Below are 23,455 nucleotides of genomic sequence, written 5' to 3'. Positions count from 1 at the left end.
CGGCAGGCAGCTACAACAGGGGTCTCTGCCTTTGCTTTACTGCAGCTCATGCTCTGAAAGCAGCTGGTCCCCTGCACATCAGCCATCATGCTGTCTAAATACCTGCAACATCGCGGTCAGATGTATTCCGTGTGCTCCCTTCATCAGTTTACTTTTGCTTTTTCCGGTTATTTTCTTTACTCAAAGCACAAATCACTTTAGATTTAAAATGTAGAGTTTTAATCTAGCTCAAATCAGATTTAAATTTGAATTTCCATCAAGTTAGAAGCTGTTTCTAAACAGTATGATTATTTGATTAGCAGATTGCTTTTATCCTACCTGCTCCATCCATGCAATGAAATGCAGAGGAGTGAATTGTGGTCTTAACTATCCTGTTTAAGCCGCAGAGGCAGTAGTGGGAAGTTTAATTTAATTAGCATGATACTCAAAGATGTAACTTAATCACATTAAGTATAGCTCAACGTGCTCTCATTTAAGCTCTTCAGACTTCAGAAAACAGGGGCCAATCATCTCCCACCCATCCTTAATCCAGGAAGAAGCAGAATTTTCCAAGGAAAAGGAACCAGCGAGGCTCATGAAGAGCTTGTCCCTGTGCTTGTTTAAGCTAATTTCTCCCCAAAGGAAGGTCATAAATTAGTAATAGCTCCCACCCCCTGTATAGCACCGTTGCTCCTGGGGAGAAAGCAGCCAGGCAGATCATGCGTTGTCCCTCTCAAACGGCCTAAGCATTGCCTTGCTTGGTACACAGTCCAACAGCAGTGCCGGCACCACCAACCACCTGAACCTCGCTGGGTTCGTTTGGCGCGTGGATGCTGCCCACCCCGTATTAGTTAGCCTGGAGTATTGCAGAGAGATTGACAGGCCTGAAGATTGTACAAAACCAGCACGGTTCATTAACAGGAATCGAAATGATCTTCTTGCTCCTCAGGGCTTCCTTCTGCCAGTGCTGTGCATTTGAGTCAAGCTCACCAGGTGGTCATCGCTCCCCTGAGCTCAGCAGAGCCCGGGAGGACTGTGCGTCCCCTCGGCATCACCCCTCAGCCGCATCCTGCCGGCACGGGCACGGGGGGAACCAGGCAGCACTCGTCAGAGCACAAACACTATGGCAGAGCTGCCAAGGTGTTCTGGGTGCCATAAAAGTTGCTTGGGCTCATCTTGGCCCTTAAAACAAGTGGGGTTGGTTTGTTGGGAAAAGTCCTAAAAGAGTTGTTTTGGCTCAGCTTGGACAGAGTCATTTTCCTGATTGAGGTGCTAACTGAAAAATTCCTGCCAGTCGAGAGGCAGGTCAATGTCTCCAACATCATTTTCACAACAGCAAAAGTGAGAAACGGGCAGAAGAAACTCCTGCCGCCACCACCTCTGTTAACAGGATACTTAGCAAGCAAATAAACGGGGAAAAGCAAATAGCATACAAGGCCTGTCCGAGGCCAAGTTCAAATCTTTGTCAGGCAGCCCAGGCTCTCTTGGCTGGCAGATGCTGTTGGTTTAAGTCAGACAGTCTCATCCTGGGCTGGAGAAGCTTTACAGAGACCAGAGCCGTGCAAGGTGCTGTGCGTGACACATCCGTGCTGTGCCCTGGCTCCTCGGGAACCTGGCACCTTTTCTGTTTCGACATCGGCATGCATGCAGAGCCACAGCTCTAAGCTGTCCCAGCGACAGCTCAGTGGCAGGGGAGCGAGTAGGCTGTCTCTGCCCCTGGTAATTGGATTGATATCTGATGGTGCTCCTACATGGTGTTTTATGAGGCCATGATGCCTTCATTATGATTGTTTATTAGCCTGTCTTAATTGCCCGTTCAAGACTGTAGGACCCACGGTCATCAATAAATGATAGGCAGGATTGCAGAGCAGCAGAGCTCAGTAGGAGCCGTGCGGGCTGACTGTGAGCACAACCTGAGTCCTGGCTGGCTGTGTGGCTCTCAGGTCAGACCCGAGAAGCCCTGGTCTCCTGCCTCTTAGCACCTTTGGTCCTTCCCCTCCCACAGCCCTTTTGGAGGAAGGGGACCCCATCCACAGGGCTCTCCACAGCCAGACTCCCGGTGCAGGCTGCGAGACGGATGCAATGGTGACACCTGGTGAGACCGGGCAGCCGGGCTCGCTGCCTCAGGGGTCCGCAGCTGGTGGTCATGGGGAGCAGAGCCGCAGCCATCTGGACAAACCAGGGGAGCAATCCCCAACCGTGGCACACAAAGTCCTGTGTCACTCACGGAGGGCCCAGCCTGAGGCCAGGGGTGATTCCCTGGGCTGAGATCGGAATCCTGAGGATCAACACTCAGTGACTGCAGAAGGGAGTTGTGACTCCCACCAGCGGCACCCAGAGCTGCCCAGGCTAGATTCCCACAGATCCCAGAATCTTTCTGGGATCCGTCTGGATCAACAATCACTCACCCCTAAGCAAGCTGGCCCTGTTGCTGCAGCTCAGTAACATTTGTGCCGCCACCACCTCTGTTAACAAGGTACTTAGCAAACAAATAAATGGGGAAAAGCAAATAGCATACAAGGAAATAGGTTTTCTCTACAACACATATGGCACAGGTATTCTCCTGGCCCCTGTGCCAGAGATGAAGTACAGAAAGGGCCAAATTCTGGTTAATCCTGAGTCCAGAGCTCCCTCCTGTTCTCCTGGCAGACAAATGCCCAGGCGGCAGAGGGGACCCACTGGGATGGATGGTCCCTGCTGTCTTCAGGGCCACCGAGCGCCAGCATGGAGCGAAAGGCTCGGATGCAGCCCAGCTGCCAGTACGGCAGAGGAGCTGTGCCCGGGGCTGCAGGGGCTGGCGGGTCACTGGGAGGGGCTGGGAATTTCTAACGGGGCAGGATTGAGTGCCGGGATCAAGTCCCTTTCCCCAGAGATGGCAGTGAGGGCCAGCTGTGGCTGCGTCGGTGACCGGCGGCCACGTGCCGGCGTGGAGCGTGGCCGGGCGCCGCTGACCCTCGCTCTAATGCGGTTTGTAGTTATTGGAAACTGGACTGCAAAGGAGCCGGGATCCTGTTTCTATGGAAATGTCCTGGAACAGCGAACGAGGGAACAGAAAAACACAAGAAGAGACGTTAATGGCAGCTGCTCGGCAGGCCTTTCTCTGAGGGGGTTTGTGATTTTCACAGGAGGCACCTTGGGTCTCCCGTGAAGGGGTCCCCTCAGCCTGTTATTGCCTTCCCGGCGTGGAAAAGCCCCCCGGGATGGTGCCTGGATGGCGCATGGCTGTGAGGACGGTGTCACTTCGCACCTCCCAGGAACTCCCAGAGCTCCAACCCCCCCCCCCCCAGCCCCCCCCAAAGCACTCCCCCTCTGCGGGGACACACGGAGGGCTCCCCCCGGTATCACCCAGCCCGGCGGGTCGCCATCCCCGGGGCACCTCAGAGCACCTCGGCCTCAGGTCGGGGGGTGCTGGGGCTTGGCTTGGGGGGGCGGGGTGGTGTCCCAGTTGGGGGGGTGTCCCTGGTACTGGTGAGCCCCTGGCAGCTGGGCTCCCGGTTGCGGTCCCCGCTGAGGGGCCGGGCCTAGTTGGGGTCGTCGTGTGTCGTCCCCCCCCCCGAGTGCCAAGGCCCGGTTGAGGCCCCCCCGAGGGTACGGGCACCGCTTGGGCTCCGTGCCCCGCCCGGGGGTCGCTGGTTGCCGGGGGTTGCCCGTGCCCCGGCGGCGCGAGCGCGGATTGGCGGCGGCGGCGGCCCCACCCCGGCGGGCGCGGGTGGGCGGTGCGGGCCCGGTGGGCCCGGCCCGGCCCGGCCCCGCGGAGCGGCCCCGCCGTCAGTCTGTGCCGGCGCTGCGGAGAGGAGGAGGAGGGCGGACATGGCGGCGGCCCCGGCGGGTACAGCGGGCGGTGGGGCCGGGGGCGCTGGGCGGCGGGGCCGGGACCGGGACCGGGCTAACGGGCCTCTCCCCCTTCTCCCCACAGAGGCGGAGACCCGGCAGCGGCTGCTGCGAACCGTCAAGAAGGAGGTGGGTGCGGGACCGCGGCGGCCCCCGTCCCCGTCTTCCCCCCCCCCCCCCCCCCCGGTTCCCTGTCACGGCTCGGTGACCCTCCCCGGCCCGCCGTGATGGGCGTCTGAGGCGGGACCCTCCCCGGAGGGGAGCCCCGGCCCCGGGCTCGTCTGCCCGCAGTATCCCCCTGGCTCCTGCCGCTGCTGCTGCAGCGAATTTAACAGCCGCCTCCTCCCCCAGAAAAGCCCCCCGACCCTGAGCAGGGCTACGGGTCGGAGCGTGAGCCCACCCCGGGCGGTGTGGGCTCCAGCCGCCAGGCGAACCTGGGCAGGTGGAGGAGCATCCCTCCGCAGCAGCACCGGCGAATTTCGGCACCCCAGTGTCCTGTATCTCTTGAAAATCAGCTTTCCCTGGTGGCAGAGCCGCTCTCACAAGTTGTGATTTTCCGCAGGGAAAAAGGGGCGACTCCCGGTGCTGCTCACCTTGGGAGCTGAGATGGGACGAACCCCTCGTTGCAGCAGAGTGTTTTTTGGTGGGGCGAGAGGCAGCCGGGCGTTGGAGGGCCAGCCAGTCAAGAAAATGGGGAACCTGCACATGTGTGTTTTTGCGTCCAGTGCAAATCGATGGCATTTTACACCTGGCCTCCCTTCTCGGACATCTTTAACTCTCTATTAGTTTATACTGTGTGTTATGCTGAGCTGCCTCAAGCTCCTCTTGTCTGTGCAGAGCTTAGTGTTTATAACGTGTGTAGCATTAACACAGTGAGCTGACGGTAGATCTAGGCAGGGAGCTGAGAGTCCCACTGCTTCTGCCGCGTAGTTCGTGTGTTGTTTGTGCAGGGAGGTGGGCTGCGTGGGCCAGCGGGGCCGGCTGAGCCACCCATCTATGGCTGCCGAGTCTGAAGTGGCTGAATGTTGTGGGACCCGCTGCAGGGGAACCTGGACTTGCTCTGCCATGTGGTGGAGCACTGGATTGCCCGGAGCTGTTGTCCTCTCCTGCCTGTGGTCTGTCCCTGCAGGTCACCTCCCCTGGGATTTTGGAGGGTGTGATGCGTGGTGTTTTGTTTCTGGTCTTAAGGGCATCTTGATATCCAGGTTACAGGCTCCAGGAAGTGGAACATCCCTGCTGGAGACACTGCTTGGAGTAGGGTGAAGAAGACCCGTGGGTGGTAGGTCTGGGGAGGGTGACAGCGCAGTGTGTTTGGCTGTTCATCCAGACCACTTCCCACCTTTAATCCTGTGCTGGGTGTGGTGGTAAGGAATACTACTTGTTGCCTTGGCAACAGCTATTAAACCAGAAAAAGGGTATGACATTTATTTAGCATTGTGGATAAAGCTGACATCTCATTATTACTGTCTGTCTGCGACTCCTCCTGAGTGGAGAGAGACAAAACAGCAGGCTGCGTGTCGACTGCCGCTGCAGGTTGGGAGGCGAGGATTGCCCATCGGTGTGCTGGTTAAACCACTCAGCCAGCAGACAGGAGCTTCCTTCTGGAGACCACTGTGGTCTCTGCGGGCTGTCACTGCACCCAAGCATCTTCCATGCTGGCGTACAGTACTAGGCTTCTGTCCCTTTGCTCTCCCTCCAGGGGCTGTGTGCTTGTAGAAAGTGCAGCTTGTGTCTAGGGGAGGAGAGCTGGGGGTTGTGACATGCCCTTCTGCTGGCTTTTTGTAAAATAAACATAGCGTACGAGGGTTTGGTGAACGCAAGTAAAGATTGAAGGAGAGAGGTGGTGTACGGGGAAAGCCCTTCTGCTCTGGTGAAATGCCACCGGCCGATGCATCATGGTGCCATGACATAGGTGTTTGACACAGTCTGGTATCTCTCCAGCAGTCCTTTAGTAAGGGCAGTGCTGACGCAGAGCAGAGATTTTTTTTCTGGTGGTCTCATCACTCTGGGCTCTGCCTCAGGACTTTGTTGTGGATGTGGGTTCTTTGCCTGCACAGGCACTTTCCTTCAGGTTTCTCCCAGCTCAGTGCCTGCTGGAAGTAGTGAGACGTGGTAGGGGCCTTGGTCCAGCGAGGTGGGGCTGCCTGTGCACAGCCACACAGGTGGGGGAATTCCATGTCAGACCCGTGTTCTGCCCTTTCTCCACCTGGGCTTTGCTCTGTTAGGATTTAAAAAAACCTGGGGAAACATGATCTCGTCGGTTATGTAGTTAATTATTTAGCAACATCCCTGAAATTGGGAGCTGGTGGGGCATTCTTTTGCCTGTTGCTCCCTGCTCACTAGGCCCATTTTGCTCATGCTTCTGTTTTTAATTCCTCTCCTAGACTGACTTCAGGTTAAGTTGGGAGCTTGTACAGACTCCCAAGGAGTGGTAGAAATGGCCAACTGCAGAAGTCCCTCTCTTCCCCCGCCCCCCCCGCCGGAATTTTTACCTTTCACAAAACTGCATATTCTCATTTCATTAGACCATGTCTGGTTTTGCTTCAGCCATGGCTCTGTGTGATCTTCTGGGGTCCTCAAGTGCAGGTGAACACCACTGAGACTGGCGATGGCCATGGATCGTACTTGGGAAGCCACGCCACGTCTGTCATCCTAGTGTGATAACTGAATGAATAAAATATTGTGAAGATGAGGTCTGATTAGAGAAGGTAGAGAAACAGTAAATTGACATTACCCAAAGCACCGCAATGAGCAAATGGACTTTGATATTTGGTTGTTGCCATGGTTAATGCATTTTTATTTTTAAGTAGTCCTGTTCTGCAGTAGATTTACAGGCTGAAATGAGTTGTGCTACCACCGTCTTTTTCCTCTCCCCTGTGTCCCCCCCATATAGTCATAACAAATCAAACTAATTCTGAAAGCTGCAAAGTTGACTATTTGTCAGCGGACTGCAAGGGAAGGAGTGGAAGTATGACTTTCTGAGGAATCCTGTTTCCTGTTATGCAGGATAAGAAGCATAGCCAAATCTTCTCTGATTTTTTTTTTTTTAGAGTTTTTATCAGATGCAATGAGGCTTCTTTAAAAACCAGAGCCTGAAATATACAGGTTTAAAAGGGTGTTGGATTTTCAACTAAAAATATTCTTCTTGCAATCCATGCTCCTCCCCTTCTTTTGCAGGTTTCATTTTTAATAGAGGAGAATCCTGTGGTATGTTTTTGACTACCTCTAGGTAATTGCAGTGCATACAAGAATAGGTGGGGAAGCAGGTGTTACCCGTGAAACACAGGCTGTACTACACTGTGCCTGGAAAATTAGTTGTGTGAAAAGCTGAATGGAATATGAAAGTAAACAGTTGTCTTGCTTATTCTTCTGCACAAATTTAGTTTATATTTAACCTGCCACTCAGTGAGTAGCTTTAAGTCTTTTACTCGTCAATAACTGCTGTGCCTGTATTGAACATTTTGCTGCCTGTTAGAATTTTTTGAGAAACTGTTGTTGACTGACCAAAGCCTGCTCGCTTGCTGATGTCCCACGGTCTTCTATTGGATATATTTTTTATTTTTTAATAGCTTGAATGGTTGTCACTATGGAGCTGTTGACTAATTCCATCATCATATATCATAGGGACAACAGTCAGTCTCTCTTCCTCCCACCCTTTAAATGATGTGCCCCCGCTACACAGCCATATTGTCTAGTTTGTGGCTAAGTAACACAGAATGACTGGTAAGAACAATATTTTTGCAGCTTGGGTTTGTTTTTCTGGAGCGTGTATGTATGCCTGTGGTTCCAAAATATCAGATTGCGGGTGTCAATGCCAGCTATTTCATTCTGGATTGGTAGAAAATTGTAAATTAATTTAATGTTATTAGGATTTGAAAAATTAATGTTGATAGCTTTAAATGTTCTCAAGGCCAATTTAAAAAAAAAAGGCCTTTGTGTAGCTGTCAAAACTGTTCAGGCAAAATGAAGATGAGGATGATAAGCTGCAGGTTTGTAATGAAAGCTGCTATTTGCAGAGGGACTTTCTGATGCCTCTCAAGCACCCAGGTCAGCCTTTTTCAAATGTTCCTATATCAAAAGTAAACAGACAGCTTTAATGCAGCATTTCTCGATTGCCTGCATCGACCTCTTCTGAAGAGAGTATTACTAATCACTGGGGACCATTTTCTCTCCTTTTGAAGATAAAAGCAGTGGTGTGCAGAAGTGCTCTCATACTCCAGAACCCCCTGGCTTGATCTCTCATACCCAGAAAAGGTTTCGTGCTGCTCTCCTCCTTCCTTCGTCTTCCTTCTCAGCATACAGGGAGACGAGATCTGTATGCCAGAGGAGCCTCCTTCCTCCCCACCCAGCTTCTCCTCTCTGCTGCCAAAATGTCATCCTCTTCTCCTTGTGGCGTCCTGACTGTCGCCATGGAAATACCTGTTTTTGCACAGATTCAGGACTTCAAAGCAATTTGGGGCTGGAAGTTGCACTTGGTTTCAGTGCGAGTAGTGTCAGTCTTTGCCACGTTTGTTAATTGAATCCAAAACGCTTGTCAGCGTAACATTTAGCACCTTGGAAAACAGAAGCTTTGTGGTTTGATGGGTGCAGAACAAAACAGGGTAAAGCTTTGAGATCAGGCATTGAAAACAGAGAAATGACTAAAGTTTTTCCTGAAATGTTGCAGTGTCTTTATTGAGCATCTCACAGCTAGCAGTACCAGCAGTGCCAACAGATGGCATGGAAGTTTGTGTTTGACAAGCACAACAGGAATAGAACCAGCTATAACATGAATTTAAGTGATCTTAAATTAGTGTCGTACGTATGGATTTTTGGCCAAAAGTTGATGCCCTGTGAAGAAAGTCTGGTGCAAAATACTGTCAGCAAATATACGTCACTGGGATCATTCCTGTTTCCCCCAAGGTGCAATGTTGCATTATGGACCCTTCTATTTATTGTCTTCTTTTCCAGCAAACTGTCCAAATATTCAGAGTTAACGCATATAACCACCTTCTTCCTCCTTAGCCCCCCAAGGAGGCTCAGCCCAGTTCCCAGCTGTGAGTGCACATGATTCCTGTGGAAAGTCTGAAAATCCCACGTGTCACGTGGATGATACCTCAGCTGCAGAAAGTGCTATGTTTTGTTTAGTAAGTGATGATAAATAATTAAATAAGACTTTTATAAAAGCCAGATGTCTCAATTGGCAGGATTGCGATAAATGTTTCTGTGGCAGCAAGAATATGGAGCTGCCAAACGGCTTTAAAGGCAAGTGCATGTAAAGTGCGTGGTGCCATTGGAGCTGTCCCTGTGCTGTCCTCCCACGAGGAGGCCGTGTTCTCGGTGGTCCATCGAAATGGCTGGCGAGAGTACTTGAAGTCTCTTGTGTAAATAGTGCATGTACTCTGAAGCTGGCAGTGTTTTAACTGATTGGAGCACAATTAATTGGAATTACTTAGTGGTCAGCTAGTAAACTTAGGTAAGTGGCAGAGCTTGGCTGCAATTTGTGATGGTGCTGGAAAAGTCTGTCTGGCACCTGCTTTTGGAATAATCAGGGTGTTTGTTGCTGGAAAGATAAGAAACTGTATGTTGCAACACTGAGTTTGATAATGTGAATTTTATAAACAAGTCTGCTAAAAAAGGATGTTGTAGCAACAAGGCAGGCGATAGGCAGACATTTCATTTTCGAATGAGAAGATAAATCTGGTTTGTGAAAGGTATTGAACTGAGAAGCTCCACTTTAGCTGAAAAAGTGGCTTTTAGCTGCAGCGCAGATGGTGTGATTGAATGTACTGGTTTTTCTATTTACCATCCCCAGCATGCTGTGCCCCACAGAGATTTCTGTGGGCACTGGAGTGGACAGGCCAGAAGTGGAGGACTTGGGGTTTGGGGTAATGTCTTTGTGTCCTAGAGCTGAACAGAGATGCTGCACTTGCTTTGCCTTGGGACACTGAACCATCTTTGGTACAAGCCAACCTAAGAGCTGGAGAAAAAAGCCAGCCTCGTGTTTCTGCGGGGAAACATTAACTGGGTGACCTGGTGGCAAAGCCCTGCAGTGTGACTGCTGGAACTGCGGTGCAAGGGAATCATGTTTGTCCTTGCAAATATGAACATACCTAGGACAGTCCTAATATTGCATCTGCTTCACTAAGTGATCCTTTAGCATTTTATAATACCTGAGAAATGATAATACTGTAGTGCTACGTGTACAAGTCTTGCACAGTGTATTGGAAACTGTTTCCTGTGGAGCTTAACCAGAACTTATTCCTGGAAAGAGACCTTGATTCAGAGAAGCAATTAAAGAAATGCTCAGATTACATCAAGGAGTGCCCACGTGGACTTGTTGCACCAAAACTGACATGTAAAATGGGATTTTTAAGTGCTAGAATTAACTTCCAACATGTAGTCAAAGCAGCACTTAAAGACTGCAATGAGAATGAGAAAACACCAGCTCATAAAAGAATTTGAAGAGCGGACATACAAAAGCAAACCAAGTTTAAAGCCTATATCATCAGTGTGGGTTTTTTGGGGGGTGGTGGGGTGGGTTATGGGGTTTTTTTGTCTCTTTGTTTAGATTTGGGGTTTTTTTAACATAGAAGAGCAGATTAAACAAGTTAATGGAAAAGAAATGCACTGAGATTTAGTGAAGAGACTTGAATGACAAGCGGCATTTGTAGATCCAGAAGACAGTGCTTGTCTGTGCTGGATGCTTATTAGGATGCTCTTTCTTGGGATAGGAGTCATCTTCCTGCAGTCTGTTAGAAAGAGATGGGAAGGGGGAGGGATTTCCAAGGCTGCTCCTGTATCTGCTGGGGTTTTTCAGAGCTGTTGCAGTGCTGCTGGTGAGCAGACTAGTTTTGTCTGGCACCATGATGGTTGGTGCTTGGTTGCCCTCCTAGGCAAGGTGGAGACTGAGAAGATATAGGCAGTGCAGGTTCCTGGCTCTGGTGTTGCCTCATCTCATCCCACCCAAATCCTGGACATCCCATGCAGAGGTGGATGTTCAGAGGTAGCAGAAAACATCTTAATTTCCACTGTATTTTTTACTGTAAGTCTTTTGTTTTCAGGATTACAGGTTACATGAACATTCAGCAGAAGGTCTTACAGTTTCTGACCAAACCAGATTGATAGCAGTTTCTAAAACCGTACTTTTGCAAAGACCAACTCAATCACTGGAGACGTTTATTGTATTGTAGCTTTTACTTATATGAAGTGACTCTCTTTGTGGAAAGTCCCACTACAAGGGCTGAAATCAGACCTGGTTCTGCTCTCCCATTGCTCTGGCCCTACGTGCTTCAGTGTCTGGCTGCTTTGCCCCTTTGGAGGGGGACAAAGGAGTCTGAGCACCCGGCTGTCGGCCTCACTGCTCGGTTACCTGTGTGTGTCCATACCAGAGGCCGCCTGCCAGGGTCCTGTCTTGGGGACCCGTGAGGCTGGGTCTAGCAAACAGGCCCATGCCTGGGAGCGTCACCGCAGCCGTATTGCACAGAGCTTGCTGTTCTGCAGCCCTTCTGGCAAAGTGACCAAGCTTCACCTAGAAACAGGACTCGGAAAAGGATCAAGCTGGGCACTCTGTTTGCATCTGGCTTGGTATAAACAATTCCACAGAGTTACGAGCGTGGCCAAATAATATATGGGAGATGCTGCGCTTCAATACAGATGCCTTAATAACCAGCGAAAGGCTTTGCAAGAAGCGTGGCAGAGAAAATTGTGACTGTAAACATCTGGAGTACAGGTTGTATGGTGACTTGCCTGGAAACATCCAGTCAGGTAAAACAGAGTTGTGAGTCAATATTGCCTTAGACTAATTAAACCCAGAGTTATTGGTTTGCTCCTGATCTCTGCACCTCGGTGGTTATTGTAACTGCTGTAATATTTGGCTTGCTCCACCAATGTAAATGACAGCTGGGACTGGGTACGGTTATGAAGCTCTGTTATGGGCAAGTTGGACTTTGAGATGAACCGTAACCCTGGGCATTTTGGAGCAGAGAGATCTAAGCCTGCATCTCTCATTGGGGTCTGGGGACTGTTGGATAGGTAAGGTTTTGTTTTCATTTATTTTTGAAGCAGGGGCAGGGGGAAGCAGTGTGTCAAACAAAATTTTAATAGCAATGTTTTGGCTGCAATGGAGCTGGCCAGGCCCAGGGGAGCCAAAGGAGAGGCTGAGACCTCTGGGATTCGGAGCCTCACTGGAGGTATGGGGGTGCAAGCTCAAATCCCTGGTCTGAAGTGGGTGCGCTGGGATTCCTGATGCCCCCGATTCATGGAATAACCCAAGGACTCTTCTTATTGCCTGTGGCTCTTGGATCCAGGTTTGGAGAAGGGACAAAGAGGAAAAGAAATTGTTTTCCTTGTAATTCAGACATGCACATGAAACAAAGAAGGACTAGCTCACTTGTTCACAAGTCAGTGAGTCAGACAGTAATGTCGAGACTAGCCTGTCTTTTATTGTATTTTTGGAACTGCAGTTGATGCTGTTGGGTTTGTATGGACACCTTGTTATGGGGTCTCCCTGTGACCCTGCTGTCCCAGAGCAGGGGGTGACTTGTCCTGTGCTCACAGCTGGAGCCAGGAGAAGTGTTTTTATTTCTGTGGAATATTTTATGATATTCCTCTTGAGTTTACCTACACCTGAATTATTAGTTGCTGTTTTAATTTCCTTTCTAATAAAAGAAGAGCAAACATCTCATTTTCCTTAGACTGGCTTTAGATAAAGAGTGGGCAGTTTCATTTGTTGAGATTGTTCTGGCTACAATATGACAATTAGCATTAAAATGCTGGAATGCAGCATATTTAGAGGCTGTTCAAGTCTTCTCTATGGAGTGAGCCAACCGTGGGTTAGCTGGTGTTCTCCATCCCTGCAGTGTCACAAACCCACTTCGCTTTCAGGAGAGGGTCCGGGAGCACTGTGGCGGATGGCTGCTGCTGCACTGTTTGTGGTTCCAGCTGGCTGTGGAGGGGCTGGGGTCCAGGTGGGAGAGTCCTTTGGGATCTGCAGACAACAGCATAGGAGACCTGTCGAGAGTTTTGGGGTTCTCTGCATTGGAGCTGTCCTACAGATAGATGCCAGCCATGTCCATTTATGGGCAAATGTAAGATTGTTTTGTTTGAAAACTTTCTCGGTATAACTTGTTTTCTGTTACGAGACTGTATCTATCTGTCTGGCTCCTACCTATTGGGGCTTTGTAGTTGTTGTATAGCTGCTCCGGTTCTGCTCTAGCGCTTCATGTCGGGTGAGTGCCCTTGTTGTAATGCCCTTTCCACTTCTGTTTCTTTAGATATCTTTGATTTATTTTGTTTAGTGTGATAACCTCAGTCAATACAGTGTTGGTTTTTTTTTTTTTTCTTGTAATGAGTAATTTTCCACTAAACTGCGTCTCTTGGAAGGTTTTTTTTGTGTGCCTTGAGAGTGCAGGTTGTTTGTGCTGTATTGGCACCAAGATGCCCAGTCAGAGCTGGAGTCCCACTGTGCTGGTTGCTCCACAGGCACTGGATAAGCAGATGGTCCGTGCCCCACAGAAGGCAGTCCTGCGGTAGGTGTGACTGCAGGCGTTGCATCAGAGCAGTGAGATGACGGCTTGCATGAAAGGTGTCTGACAAACATTTGAATATACTGCTTAAATTTGAATACGTTCCTAATTTAATCAGAAGCTGGTAACTATGTAGCTATGTGCATTGATGCTCAAATGTATTTTGAGGGGATTAAAATAGGGGCAATACCAGTGTTGCCATGAGAGTACATTTTATATCTGTGTGTTCATTGTTTTTTAGTAGATTAGTTGGATATGTGAGAGGGAAGTGCCCATGACCCGCTGACGGAGGAAGCTCAGCCTGGCCAGGTGAGGGCCATAAGCCATTTGGATGAAGACAACTCAACCTGCTGGGAGAGCCTAATTTTGGGGAATCCCTGAGGGCCCCAAGGCATGCATTGCTGGACCTTTCTGCCAGGGCTGCGACAAGGGCCTGATTGGTGATGGTTCTTGGGCTGATCAGGGTTTCAAAAGCAGGGATTGGCATGTTTTTGTTGGACATTTGTAATGTCAGGTGGACGAAAAGGAGGAACTCTGTTTTGGTGTGCACCTGGGCACTGGTTGCTGCTGGACAATAAGTGTGTGCCGTTTCCCATCTCTAATTCACCACTGCAGCCCGGGTCAAGGGATAAGTCTCTCTATAATGCAGCAAATGGAAGAGGGTGACTCCTTTCCTGTTGCTGGGACTTGCTCTGTTTCTGTTTCACAGTGGTCCTTCTGTTGTTAAAGTTTAAAATAAAACACTGCTGGAGCCGTGAAGCCTGAGGATTGCAGCTGCCCCCTTCTGTGGTGCTCAGCATGTGGCAACAGTACAAGGGGTAAAACTATGCCTGGGGTGTAATGAAATGAAGGGTTTGCTAACCTCACCTGGCTTGCCTTGCAGGAAGGTGCCCTGATAGGGGACAGCTGCAGTTTTGGGCCACTTGCCACAATAAGCACTGAGGTAGAGGAGGGAGATTTTTTTTGTGGGTCTCTGGAAGTGGAGACCTCTGTGCCTGGGGTGTTCAGCAGCTGGAGTTGCTGCTCTGAGCGAAGAGTTGGGATGTAGGAGCTGCAGGAGCTGTATCGTGCTGTGCCAAGGTGAATTTCCAGCACTCTGAGCCACCTCCAGTCCCAAGATCCATCTTGGTGATGTTCCGTGCTGTGAGTTCCTGACTCATTGTCAGCTCATCTGAGTGCTGGGATACAGGTGAAATCACTGTGCAAGTCTTGCTCCCGCCGAATTCACAAGCAGGCTCTGTTAATCACCCAGCACGTTGGAGCAGAGCAGCACTGGAAGCTGACCTGATTGTTTTGACATGCAGAGATGTTTTTGGCTTTAGATATGACTTTTTTTGTTAATCCATATTTGTAAAAGGATTTCCTTTATTGAGCTGCTGTCAGCTGTGCCTGAATGACCTTGATTAAATCTTTCAAAGGAGTTTAATTCCCCAAATGATGCCATTAAAGGTCTTTTATACATATAAGGTTTGCTTGGTCAAGTCTTGACCTGCTGTTTTTTCCTCCTCCCGGTGCCTTTAGAGAGAACATCTTGATAAGCAGAGCCTCTCTTACACCCACATCTCTGCACTCTGAACCCTTTCCCCTGCGTTTTCTGAAACTAAAGAGTGAAAAGCAAGATGTTATAGAGGCACTAGAAGATGAGATCCAGGCATGCTGGCAGCTCTGCATTTAAAAAGAACAGTTAGGAACTGAACATTTAAGGGCCAAACATTCACCTGGAGTTTTGCTGATTTCGGCAGGATTAGGGAGGGTGACAGCTGGGGATGGAAGTCACCGGTGCTCCAAGCACGATAGGGCAGCCTGGCTGTAAAAGGCATGGCACCTTGAGAGCAGGACAGGTGGGGTCTGCCTGAAAAGGCTGCAGTGTTGACACCAGGGCTGTGGGGTGATGGGGGGACAGGCAGAGGGATGGCAGATCCTATGGTCTGCTGGTATGAGCTGGCAGAGCTTTGCCAGCGAGGCTGTGGTGGGCATGGTGTCGAGGAAGCAGTGTGGCTGGAGGATGGCAGCTGGCAGAGCTATGGTGGTTCATGGGGCCATCAGTCTAGGGCTGCCTACTTCATTAATAACACCTACTTCTCCAGCACTTTCTGAGCAAGGCTCAAACCTCCCTGAGCACTAAACTCCACATCTCTTGTGTGCAGCTCCTGCATCCTACAGAGGTGTGGGGGCAAATGGAGATGATGTTGCTTCTGAGTCGAGGCAGCTCTCAGCTGCTCTGCATTCCCTGCTCTGCCCTGATTGCAGGACCATATTCCCCCACATAATCCAGCTTTAAGGGCATTTCATGCAGAATCCCACCCTGAAAGTCAGAGCACCCTGAGCAGTATTCCCCCAACTTGTGGGCACTGGGAGAAGTCATCTCTGTTGAGTACAGTAACTGAACCATTACTGTTTAGCAGCGGCATGTGTTCAGATGCTCCTTTCACCGTCCTCCTTGTAGACAATAACTGAGTTCAGCACATCAGCAAGGTAGCTCGCAGGAGCGCTGGGAGACACGGCGGGAGGACAGCATACTTCCAACAGGAGACATTCAGCAAGGCGTGGGACAGTCTGCTGGCAACCTGTGTTGGAAATAGGAAATAGGCAGTCAAGGCACTTAAAAAAAATCCTCTCCTTTGATAAGCGACTCAAGTTTGCAACCTGCAGTTGTTGCTGTGTAGGGTTGGAACAAAGTTCAGCCTAGCCCAGTTTTCTAGCTCCAAAATACCAAGCAAACAACGCAGTCTGCATGGGAAAGTGGGCTGGAGAGCTGAGAGCTGGCTCAGGTACATCTGTTGAGGCTGCAGGCACTGTGGGCAATGCTCTGTGTCCAAAGGGTGAGGGCGAGCCCTGCAGTATAAATCCTGTTCTGTCTGAGCTGCTAAAGCTGAGCCATGGGGAACCAGTCTCATAGCAGCGTGTTGTACCTGCTGGCTCTGAGGGCATGTGTAACAGACAGCTTTAATGCACAATGAGTTCATTAGCACTTCTTTACAGGGTGACCCTACCATATCTCCGAAACAGGTCTGAGGGGTCTGTATGCTACAAAATGGATGCTCTCGGTGGGAGAGGGAAAGCTGGGCCGTGTCAGTGCTGGCAGCGACAGGTACTAGTGGAAGAGCAGCAGTGCTTGGGGTACTTGGATTTCTTGCTCTGGTAGTCCTTGACTCCTCAGGCTCCTCTGAGCTACTGCTGTGGAGTAGCTAGGCAGTCCTGGGAGCTTCTCCAAAGCTGGAATCTGTTCTCTGCAGCCTGCTTACCTGGCAGGTCTGACCTCCCATCTTGTGTATGCAAAAATTATGCTCCTAATTTATGTGGGTTCCTATTTATTTTCTTCCCCTAATCGTGCCCCTGATGTACAACCTATACGACAGCTTCCTTTTGATTAATTGCACTGAAATGAGTGCCAGAAATGTGTCATGAGCAGTACAGACTCAGTCACTTGGAGGGCAGGACTGATTGCATTGCTATGCAAATAGCATTCCTGGGCACATTTGGTGCCAGGTGTTCATTGACTTCTTTGGCATCCACAGATAGCTACAGTCATTTGGGACAGCTATGTCACATGAAATTTGTCAAATCCCCAGAAAATGAAAGAACATAACAATACTGTAAAAGCACTGAATATGAGATTTGGTTACCTTTATTAAGATGTCTTTTATCTAAATGATGCTTGATTCCCGCAATTAATTCTCTGCTCATAGTTTTTCTTACTTTGAAGTTTCTCAAAAACAAAACAACCCTTTTTTTTTTTTATATCTGACTTTTTTAAATAGCTGGTGATGCTCAACAAGCAAAGATGCAGTGATACTCTGTGAGACCTGTTGAGCTGTTTGAGGCAGTTAGAGAACTTGGAGAGCAGAAGAGGTTTCCTTATAGACACGAAGCAAGCAGAGCACCTCATGCCGACTCACCGCGGGTTTCCTCACTCTGGTCTATGGTTGAAATTCAACATTTTCTCTAACTAGACCTCTGTTCAACAGGTGAAGCAGATCATGGAGGAGGCAGTGACGAGGAAGTTTGTGCATGAGGACAGCAGCCACATCATCTCCTTCTGTGGTGAGTCTCTGGTGGCGACATGTTGACATGAATTGGGGGGCTGGAGCATCCTCTTCATGTTCACCCTTCCCTGCCCAGTGCAGGGACTGTGGTAGGCACGCTCCAGCTCTGGGGCTGGGGAGGTGGTTAGTGCCTGAGGATGAGTTGTTCTGGCAGCGGTCTGAGTCCCTGAGGCCTTTGCTCTGGGCTTGAAATATATTGAGGTGTGTCAAAAGAGGGAGGGATGTTGGCAGTGTATAGAGTCACTTAAGAAATACTAGAAATAATCTCTTAATTCCCTTGAGAATTGATGCAACAGAAAGTCTGTCAAGTCCAAATATTTCTTTGCTATTATGGAATAGGAATTTATGGAAGGGAGTCTTCAGTCTGCCTGAGTGCAGGAGCAGAGAGGCTGAAGGCTGCTAAAGAATTTTAAATGGAGTTTGTGGAAGATCTGCTGTGATATTGTGCTGGTTTCCAGCTTGTTTTCTGGCAGCTGTGCTTTTCACTTAACCTGCTTTTTTCACCTCTTTTTTTTCTACTGGTGTGACAATTTTGTAAACGTGGAAGTGTTTCAGAATGGACCCATCAAAATCTTGGCAAAGCTTTTTTTAAAAACCTCCCTGAAGAGCTGTTGGACTGTGTGTGCCATACATGCTGGGGCGACTCTGGGCGAGAACTGTGGAGCAGGAAAGGACGAGTGTTTGTATCTCAGAGGTAGTGTGGAGCAGGAGAGAGCAACCTTGTGACACGTGCCACCAGGAACGAGTTTGAGGTCAGGTCTCAGCACCCTGCCTGGTGCAGAGCTCGGCAGGCCAGCGCATCCCGGGAGGAGCATTCAGGGCAGCCCGCCAGCTCCCGTGGAGCAGCACGGTTTGTGGCAGCCCAAACTGTGACTGTGATGCAGTAACGTGCGGTGTGGCTGGCAGGCTTGTTTGGCAGCAGTGCCCAGGCTCCTCTCAGAAGCTGCACTGCACGAGAGAAGGTTTCTGGGGGCTGGACCAGCCCGCAGAGCGATGCTAATGGCCCAACATGTTGGCTCGCCACCTCTTCTCTGACAGATGAAAACAGAATTTTGCCCTTTAATAGGATCACTGCTGATCATCGGGGGAGACTTTGCAATCAAGGTGGTAAAATGAGATTATTTCTATTCTTTTGGCCCTTCTGTGCAGCTTTGGTCACCTGTCCAAGCTGGAGAATAAGTGTCTGCCTGGACAATGCCCGGGTAAAACAGCTTTTTCAGTAGTTTCAGCTGTCCAGTCCGCCAAGTGCTATCAGGGTCAGTGTTTGCAAAAGTACGGAGACCTGGCTGGTGGACTGGGGGGTGTTTGATGAATTTCAAACCTAGGCAGAAACCAATTACTCTTATTCTGTTGATAACGGGGCAAGCACTTCAGGCTGTCGGATCAGTGAGGTGGTTGTAGCCCTGGCTGTGGAACAGGCCCTTTGTGCTAGGTGCTGCATGGATAAGAAAATTCCTTGGCCCCTTGGGGGTGCAGGTGGGATGGAGCTGGAGCCAGATGGGGGCTTCAAGGAAACAAAGGGACAGCATTAATCAGAGATGTGAGCTGTGATTTCCGTGCCCTGGCAGCCCTGTCAGTCTCAAGTGTTTACCCACTCACCCAGAGCTCGAGAGCATGCTTTGGCAAGGCGCCTGGTGCCCTCCATCTGCCTCTATCTCCTCACTAGCAACTGTCTGAGAGTAGGATACTGGTTTGGGGAGACACCAGTGACCGCTACGGAAGAAAAGCAAGTCCCTTGCTGTCCTGCAGCTTGGTAGTAGGCTTGCACAATGGTGGTTTTCCCAGGTGCCTTAGTTTTTGAATCTGTTTATAGCCCCTTCCCTTGGCAGTGTTATATAGAGCAGCAGTCAGCTTTGCAATGGACCGTTCTGCCAGACGCAGTGATTCTCCTGCCAGGTACTGCTCTCAGGTTGATGTGGATGCAAAAGCTGTTGCTGCTGGTCACTGACAGCACTGCGCAAATGATGGAGGTAGTTTGCTGAAGGTGGCTTGCTGCGGGCTAGTGATTCTGCTGTGTCTTACCCTGTTGTGCCTCTCCTCTTGCACGTGTGAGATGAAGCTCCATCCACCAAAATCAGTGGAATTTCCCTCCTTGGGATGGTCCTTGAATTTTGCAAGAAAAGGTTCCTACACTGGACTCCTGATGGAAGTGATTGGAGTTCCCTCTGCCCACTGACACCCAGGGCAGGATGTCTTGTCCTACAGCACAGCATCTGTCCCTGCCTGGAAGGGACTTTTGGGGAGTGCGGCATGCGTGCTTGTGCCCCTGGCATGGGTAGAGGTTCCATCTGCAAGGTGGGTGCTGCCCTTTCTCCTGGCTCAGTCTGATCTCACACACTCACTGGCCGTGCACCGCTGCGGAGGAAGCTGTGCCTCCCCTGTGGTTTAGCAGGCTGCGGTGCTTGCCCGCTGCCCTCTCCGTTTCACACATTTCTACTGAGAAGACAGACGGGAGGCATCATCGTAGCTCTGCTGGAAGAAGCTGTGCTCCCTCTCTGCCCACTCACCAATTTTGCAGCCCTGGTGCCTGTGCTATCCCCCACGTGCCGGCTCTCCCTGCTCTTCGCTGCCGTGGTAGTGTCTATGGTAACATGCGGAGCGAAGGCTGAGCAGGCAGGCTGCAACGCTGGTGGCTGCAGAGCCGGAGACTGGGCCCAGCGATGCCGTGTTGTGGGCTCCCTTGGCCTGAGCCTTCCTAATAGCCACGGCCTTCCTGCTCGTCGTGGTCCTGGAGGTCTGTGTGGAATCCCTGGGGACACCGCTGTGCAGAGCTTGGCCTCTGCAACATGCCAGGCTGGTCCTGGAGCAGGTCTCGGGCACCTCCTTGTCCCTTGCTGCCATGCAGTGGTGAACCCCTGAGACCAGGGGCCTTCCCAGGCCAGCAGTTGCCTCTGCAGAGCACTTAGATGGCAGAAGCAACCTGTACTCCTTTCTGCAGGGCACAGAGCTGCTGACAAACCTTCCCTGCTTTCTACAGAGAAGCTGTGTTAAGGGGAGGAGGCTGGCTGTCCCCTGCAAGCAGTTTCTTTAAAGGGCAAACCAAGAAACTTCCCTGTCATTCTGTGGCTCAGCCGTGGGACTGAAGGTGCCAGGGAACCTCTCTGCTGCTCTGCTCTGACACCACGAGCCCTGGCTTCCAGGTAAGGGGGGTGGCAGCCTGTTCCCGTTTGCAGCCTGATCTGCTTGCTGTGCCTGTCGCTCTCAGCAGAGATGTTTGCTGAGTTACAGTCAGCTGCGCTTCCAGCATGCCCAGGCTGGGGCCATGTGGCTGCTGCTGAGCAAATGCAGCAGACAGCGTGTGGAGGGGGAGCGGTATTCCTCAATTTACAGATAGCTGAAGGGCAGCTTGCTAATTTGGAGGCTGGGAAGAAAATGACAGAAGTAGGTAAAAACTAGCTTTTGAAGAAGTTGCTCCAAGAAGGCTCGTGCAGTGCTGTCGCCACTGAATAAGGCTGTAGCATCCACAGATACAGGCACAAAAAAGAAAGAGAAGGGAGCTGTGAGGAGGTCTCCTTTTCTGCTTTGGAGAGCAAAGAGGCTGCCTTCTTCCTTTTCTCCTGGGCCCTCGTATAAAAGACATGCAGATGCTTGTTTCAGGCCTGTGTGCCTTTATACGCTGTCGACCGAATGGCATCGAAAGAGCAGAACAGACTTCAAGGTGTGACTCATTCTCTGCTTTTCTGTGCAGCACGAGGCTTCGCAGCCTGGAATTATTTATAGCCTCCTGCGACACAGAGCTGAGGCATCCAGGCACGAAGGGCTTGTTGGTTCCTTCTGTCTTCTTAATGATGCTGCTGCACTTTCACTGGCTTCTGGTGTCTACACCTTCTGGTCTGTCTGCTGTTGCGCTCTCATTTGAATGATATGAGCACCTTCCTCAGTGTTGTGACTATCCATGAGCCGGGTGAGCTCATAAATAACCTCTTTTCCTGACAAGCAGAGCATGCTGCTGCAAGCCTGGCTCTGGCTAGGCAGAGCTGCCCTTTTCTCTGGGGAGAGCTGCCTTCCTTGCAGAGCCTTCCTCATTGAGCCCTCCTCATCCTCTGCGTAGCCAGCGTACCGCAAACCCCTTCTGATGAAACCAGTGGTCTGGCAGGAAAGGGCTGCTGCTCCCAGCTGCCCTGTTTTGCCTGCAAGGGAAGGGTTTGAAGCAGACAAACGCGAGTTGGCATCTGTCACGTTCATGCTGCCCTGGGAGGCTGATGGAGAGCTGGCGGCAGGGCTGGGGGCCTGCATGAGCCAAGAGGCTTGTCCACTTCAGTGCCGAGACTGCCTTCGTTCTCAACCCCTGAGTGGTTTGAATTGTGCCAGGCCAGAGCACTCTCAGGATCTCAGAAATATCTTTAGTCTTTTGCGAGGAATCAAAACTCCCACCTTACCTGGGTGTAGCTGCACGGAGACCCTGCACCGTGTGTCTCTGCTATAGATTATATCCTTAGGGATGGGGAGAGTCTCTTTGCAGCATCTGTTTGCAGTGGTGACAGTAGGCAAGTTATGATCTGGGCTTAAAAAATCATAAGGTTAAAAAAGAAACTACCATTACCCCTGCATTTAGTGTAGACAAGGTGCTCTTAGTTTGTGTGCTCAAGCCTCTGAGCCCTTGGGAGAGCACAGGGAGAGTTTTTCCTATGGAGACTGCACATTTGGGTGTGGTTTTGCCAGCAGGAGTAGTGTTTTGGAGAGGTTCAAGCTACAGTTTTGAGGACAGATGCTGATGACTGCTCCATCTTGCTGGAGCATGCTGGGAGGCTTTTCAGCAGTCTGTGTTTTCTCCCGTGTGCTGCTCCCTAGCTGGCAGGGAGGTGTGATGCACTGGCCGTGACGTGAGCAAAGCGATCTGCTGCTCTTCTGCGCGAGCATGAGTGCTCTCACTCATCTGCTGGAAATTCAGAGTGGAACCGATGGCACATCGAGCATCTGGTGCCCAACAGAAGTTGTCTGTCGGGGTGCTGTGAGCTGCGGTGGCCCCTCAGCTGGGCTGCTTCACACAGCCCTGTGCTTGCCCGGGTGGGGTGTCATCTCCTGGCTCAGTACCGTCTGGCAGTCCAGGGCCCAGCAGAGGAAGAGGGTGCCTTGTTTGCTAAGGCGTGTTGGTGGGCAGCAGAGGCAGACCTCATCTGCCTGCCCCAGGCTTGCTTGCGTGACTTGTCTCTCTGGCGTGTGAGGGTGGGTGTGAGTCACAGAGGGGCTTTTTGGGCTCGTTGTCTTCCTGGCCTCCTGCTACCATGTGCAGGAAAACTGGGCCCTGATAAGTTGCTGTTGGCCAGCATGCATTGATTTGACAGCTGATGGCCTGGCAGAACTGGGAGTGCCACAAATCCAGCGCTGCTCTTGCACCGTGTCCAGCAGCTCCAGTGCCCAGCTGTACCAGGTGAGCGTTGGAGCCCAGCCAGGCTAGCTCTTGCTGCAACGAGCTGGAGATGGCTGCTTGAGAACAGTGAAATCCCCAAAAATACAAGTTGGAGGAGAGGGCGATGGTGCCCTGCCTAGTGCTGGCAGCAGACACTGGGGCTGAAGTCCAGCTCCATCGGTAGAGTGCTGGCATGGGCAGTGTGGTCCCACAGAGATCTCTCCCTCGGTTCAGTCTCAGTGGAGAGGGAGTACTTGTCCCCAGGTTTTGAAGGTGCTGCTGTGATTTCTTGTTCAGCTGTATGTTGGCATAACCTTACATTCCCAAAACAAAGCTGTGGCTTTTCTGCTTGCAATTCCACTCCAGCTAGCTCCTGGCCTCACTTGACTGGGGTTGACTCCACTGTGGGAGGTTAGCAGCGGAGATCTGCCTGAGCTTTTGGGATATGCCTGCTCCATGGCTGGACACTCTAAAATGGGCATGACTGGATGCAGTCTCAGGCAGGTAGGGTTGTTTGTGTCTGTCACTTGTATTTCAGCCTTGGAGCACAGAACAGATGAATGAAGGGATGTGGGGTGGGATGAGTTGAGTGTGTGAGGGAGGGGTGGGTCTTCTTGCATTTGGTCCCAAAGCCATGAAGCAGTCTGGTCTTACTTTGCAGCTGCAAATAATCCTCTGGGACAGGTAGGAAGAGCCATCGTGCATGGGCCATGCTATTTGCAGCATGTCTGGGCTTCAGGAGG

At 50.8% G+C, this 23,455-nt stretch overlaps 1 protein-coding gene across 1 annotated transcript in view; it reads left to right on the top strand.

Annotated features, from left to right (window-relative positions):
- The first annotated feature begins 3,755 nt into the window (after window positions 1-3,755).
- The window catches only part of SGSM1 (small G protein signaling modulator 1), a 49,609-nt gene continuing 29,909 nt past the window's right edge, over window positions 3,756-23,455 (top strand). The window contains exons 1-3 of the mRNA XM_075041146.1: window positions 3,756-3,808; window positions 3,896-3,939; window positions 17,285-17,360. Of these exons, the coding sequence (XP_074897247.1) occupies window positions 3,790-3,808; window positions 3,896-3,939; window positions 17,285-17,360 (139 nt within the window). The 5' untranslated portion in view covers window positions 3,756-3,789. The remainder of the gene's footprint in view (window positions 3,809-3,895; window positions 3,940-17,284; window positions 17,361-23,455) is intronic.

This window comes from Buteo buteo, chromosome 11, assembly GCF_964188355.1.
Source record: "Buteo buteo chromosome 11, bButBut1.hap1.1, whole genome shotgun sequence".
Taxonomy (NCBI): Eukaryota; Metazoa; Chordata; class Aves; order Accipitriformes; family Accipitridae; genus Buteo; species Buteo buteo.
This window is presented reverse-complemented; position numbering and strand designations above follow the sequence as displayed.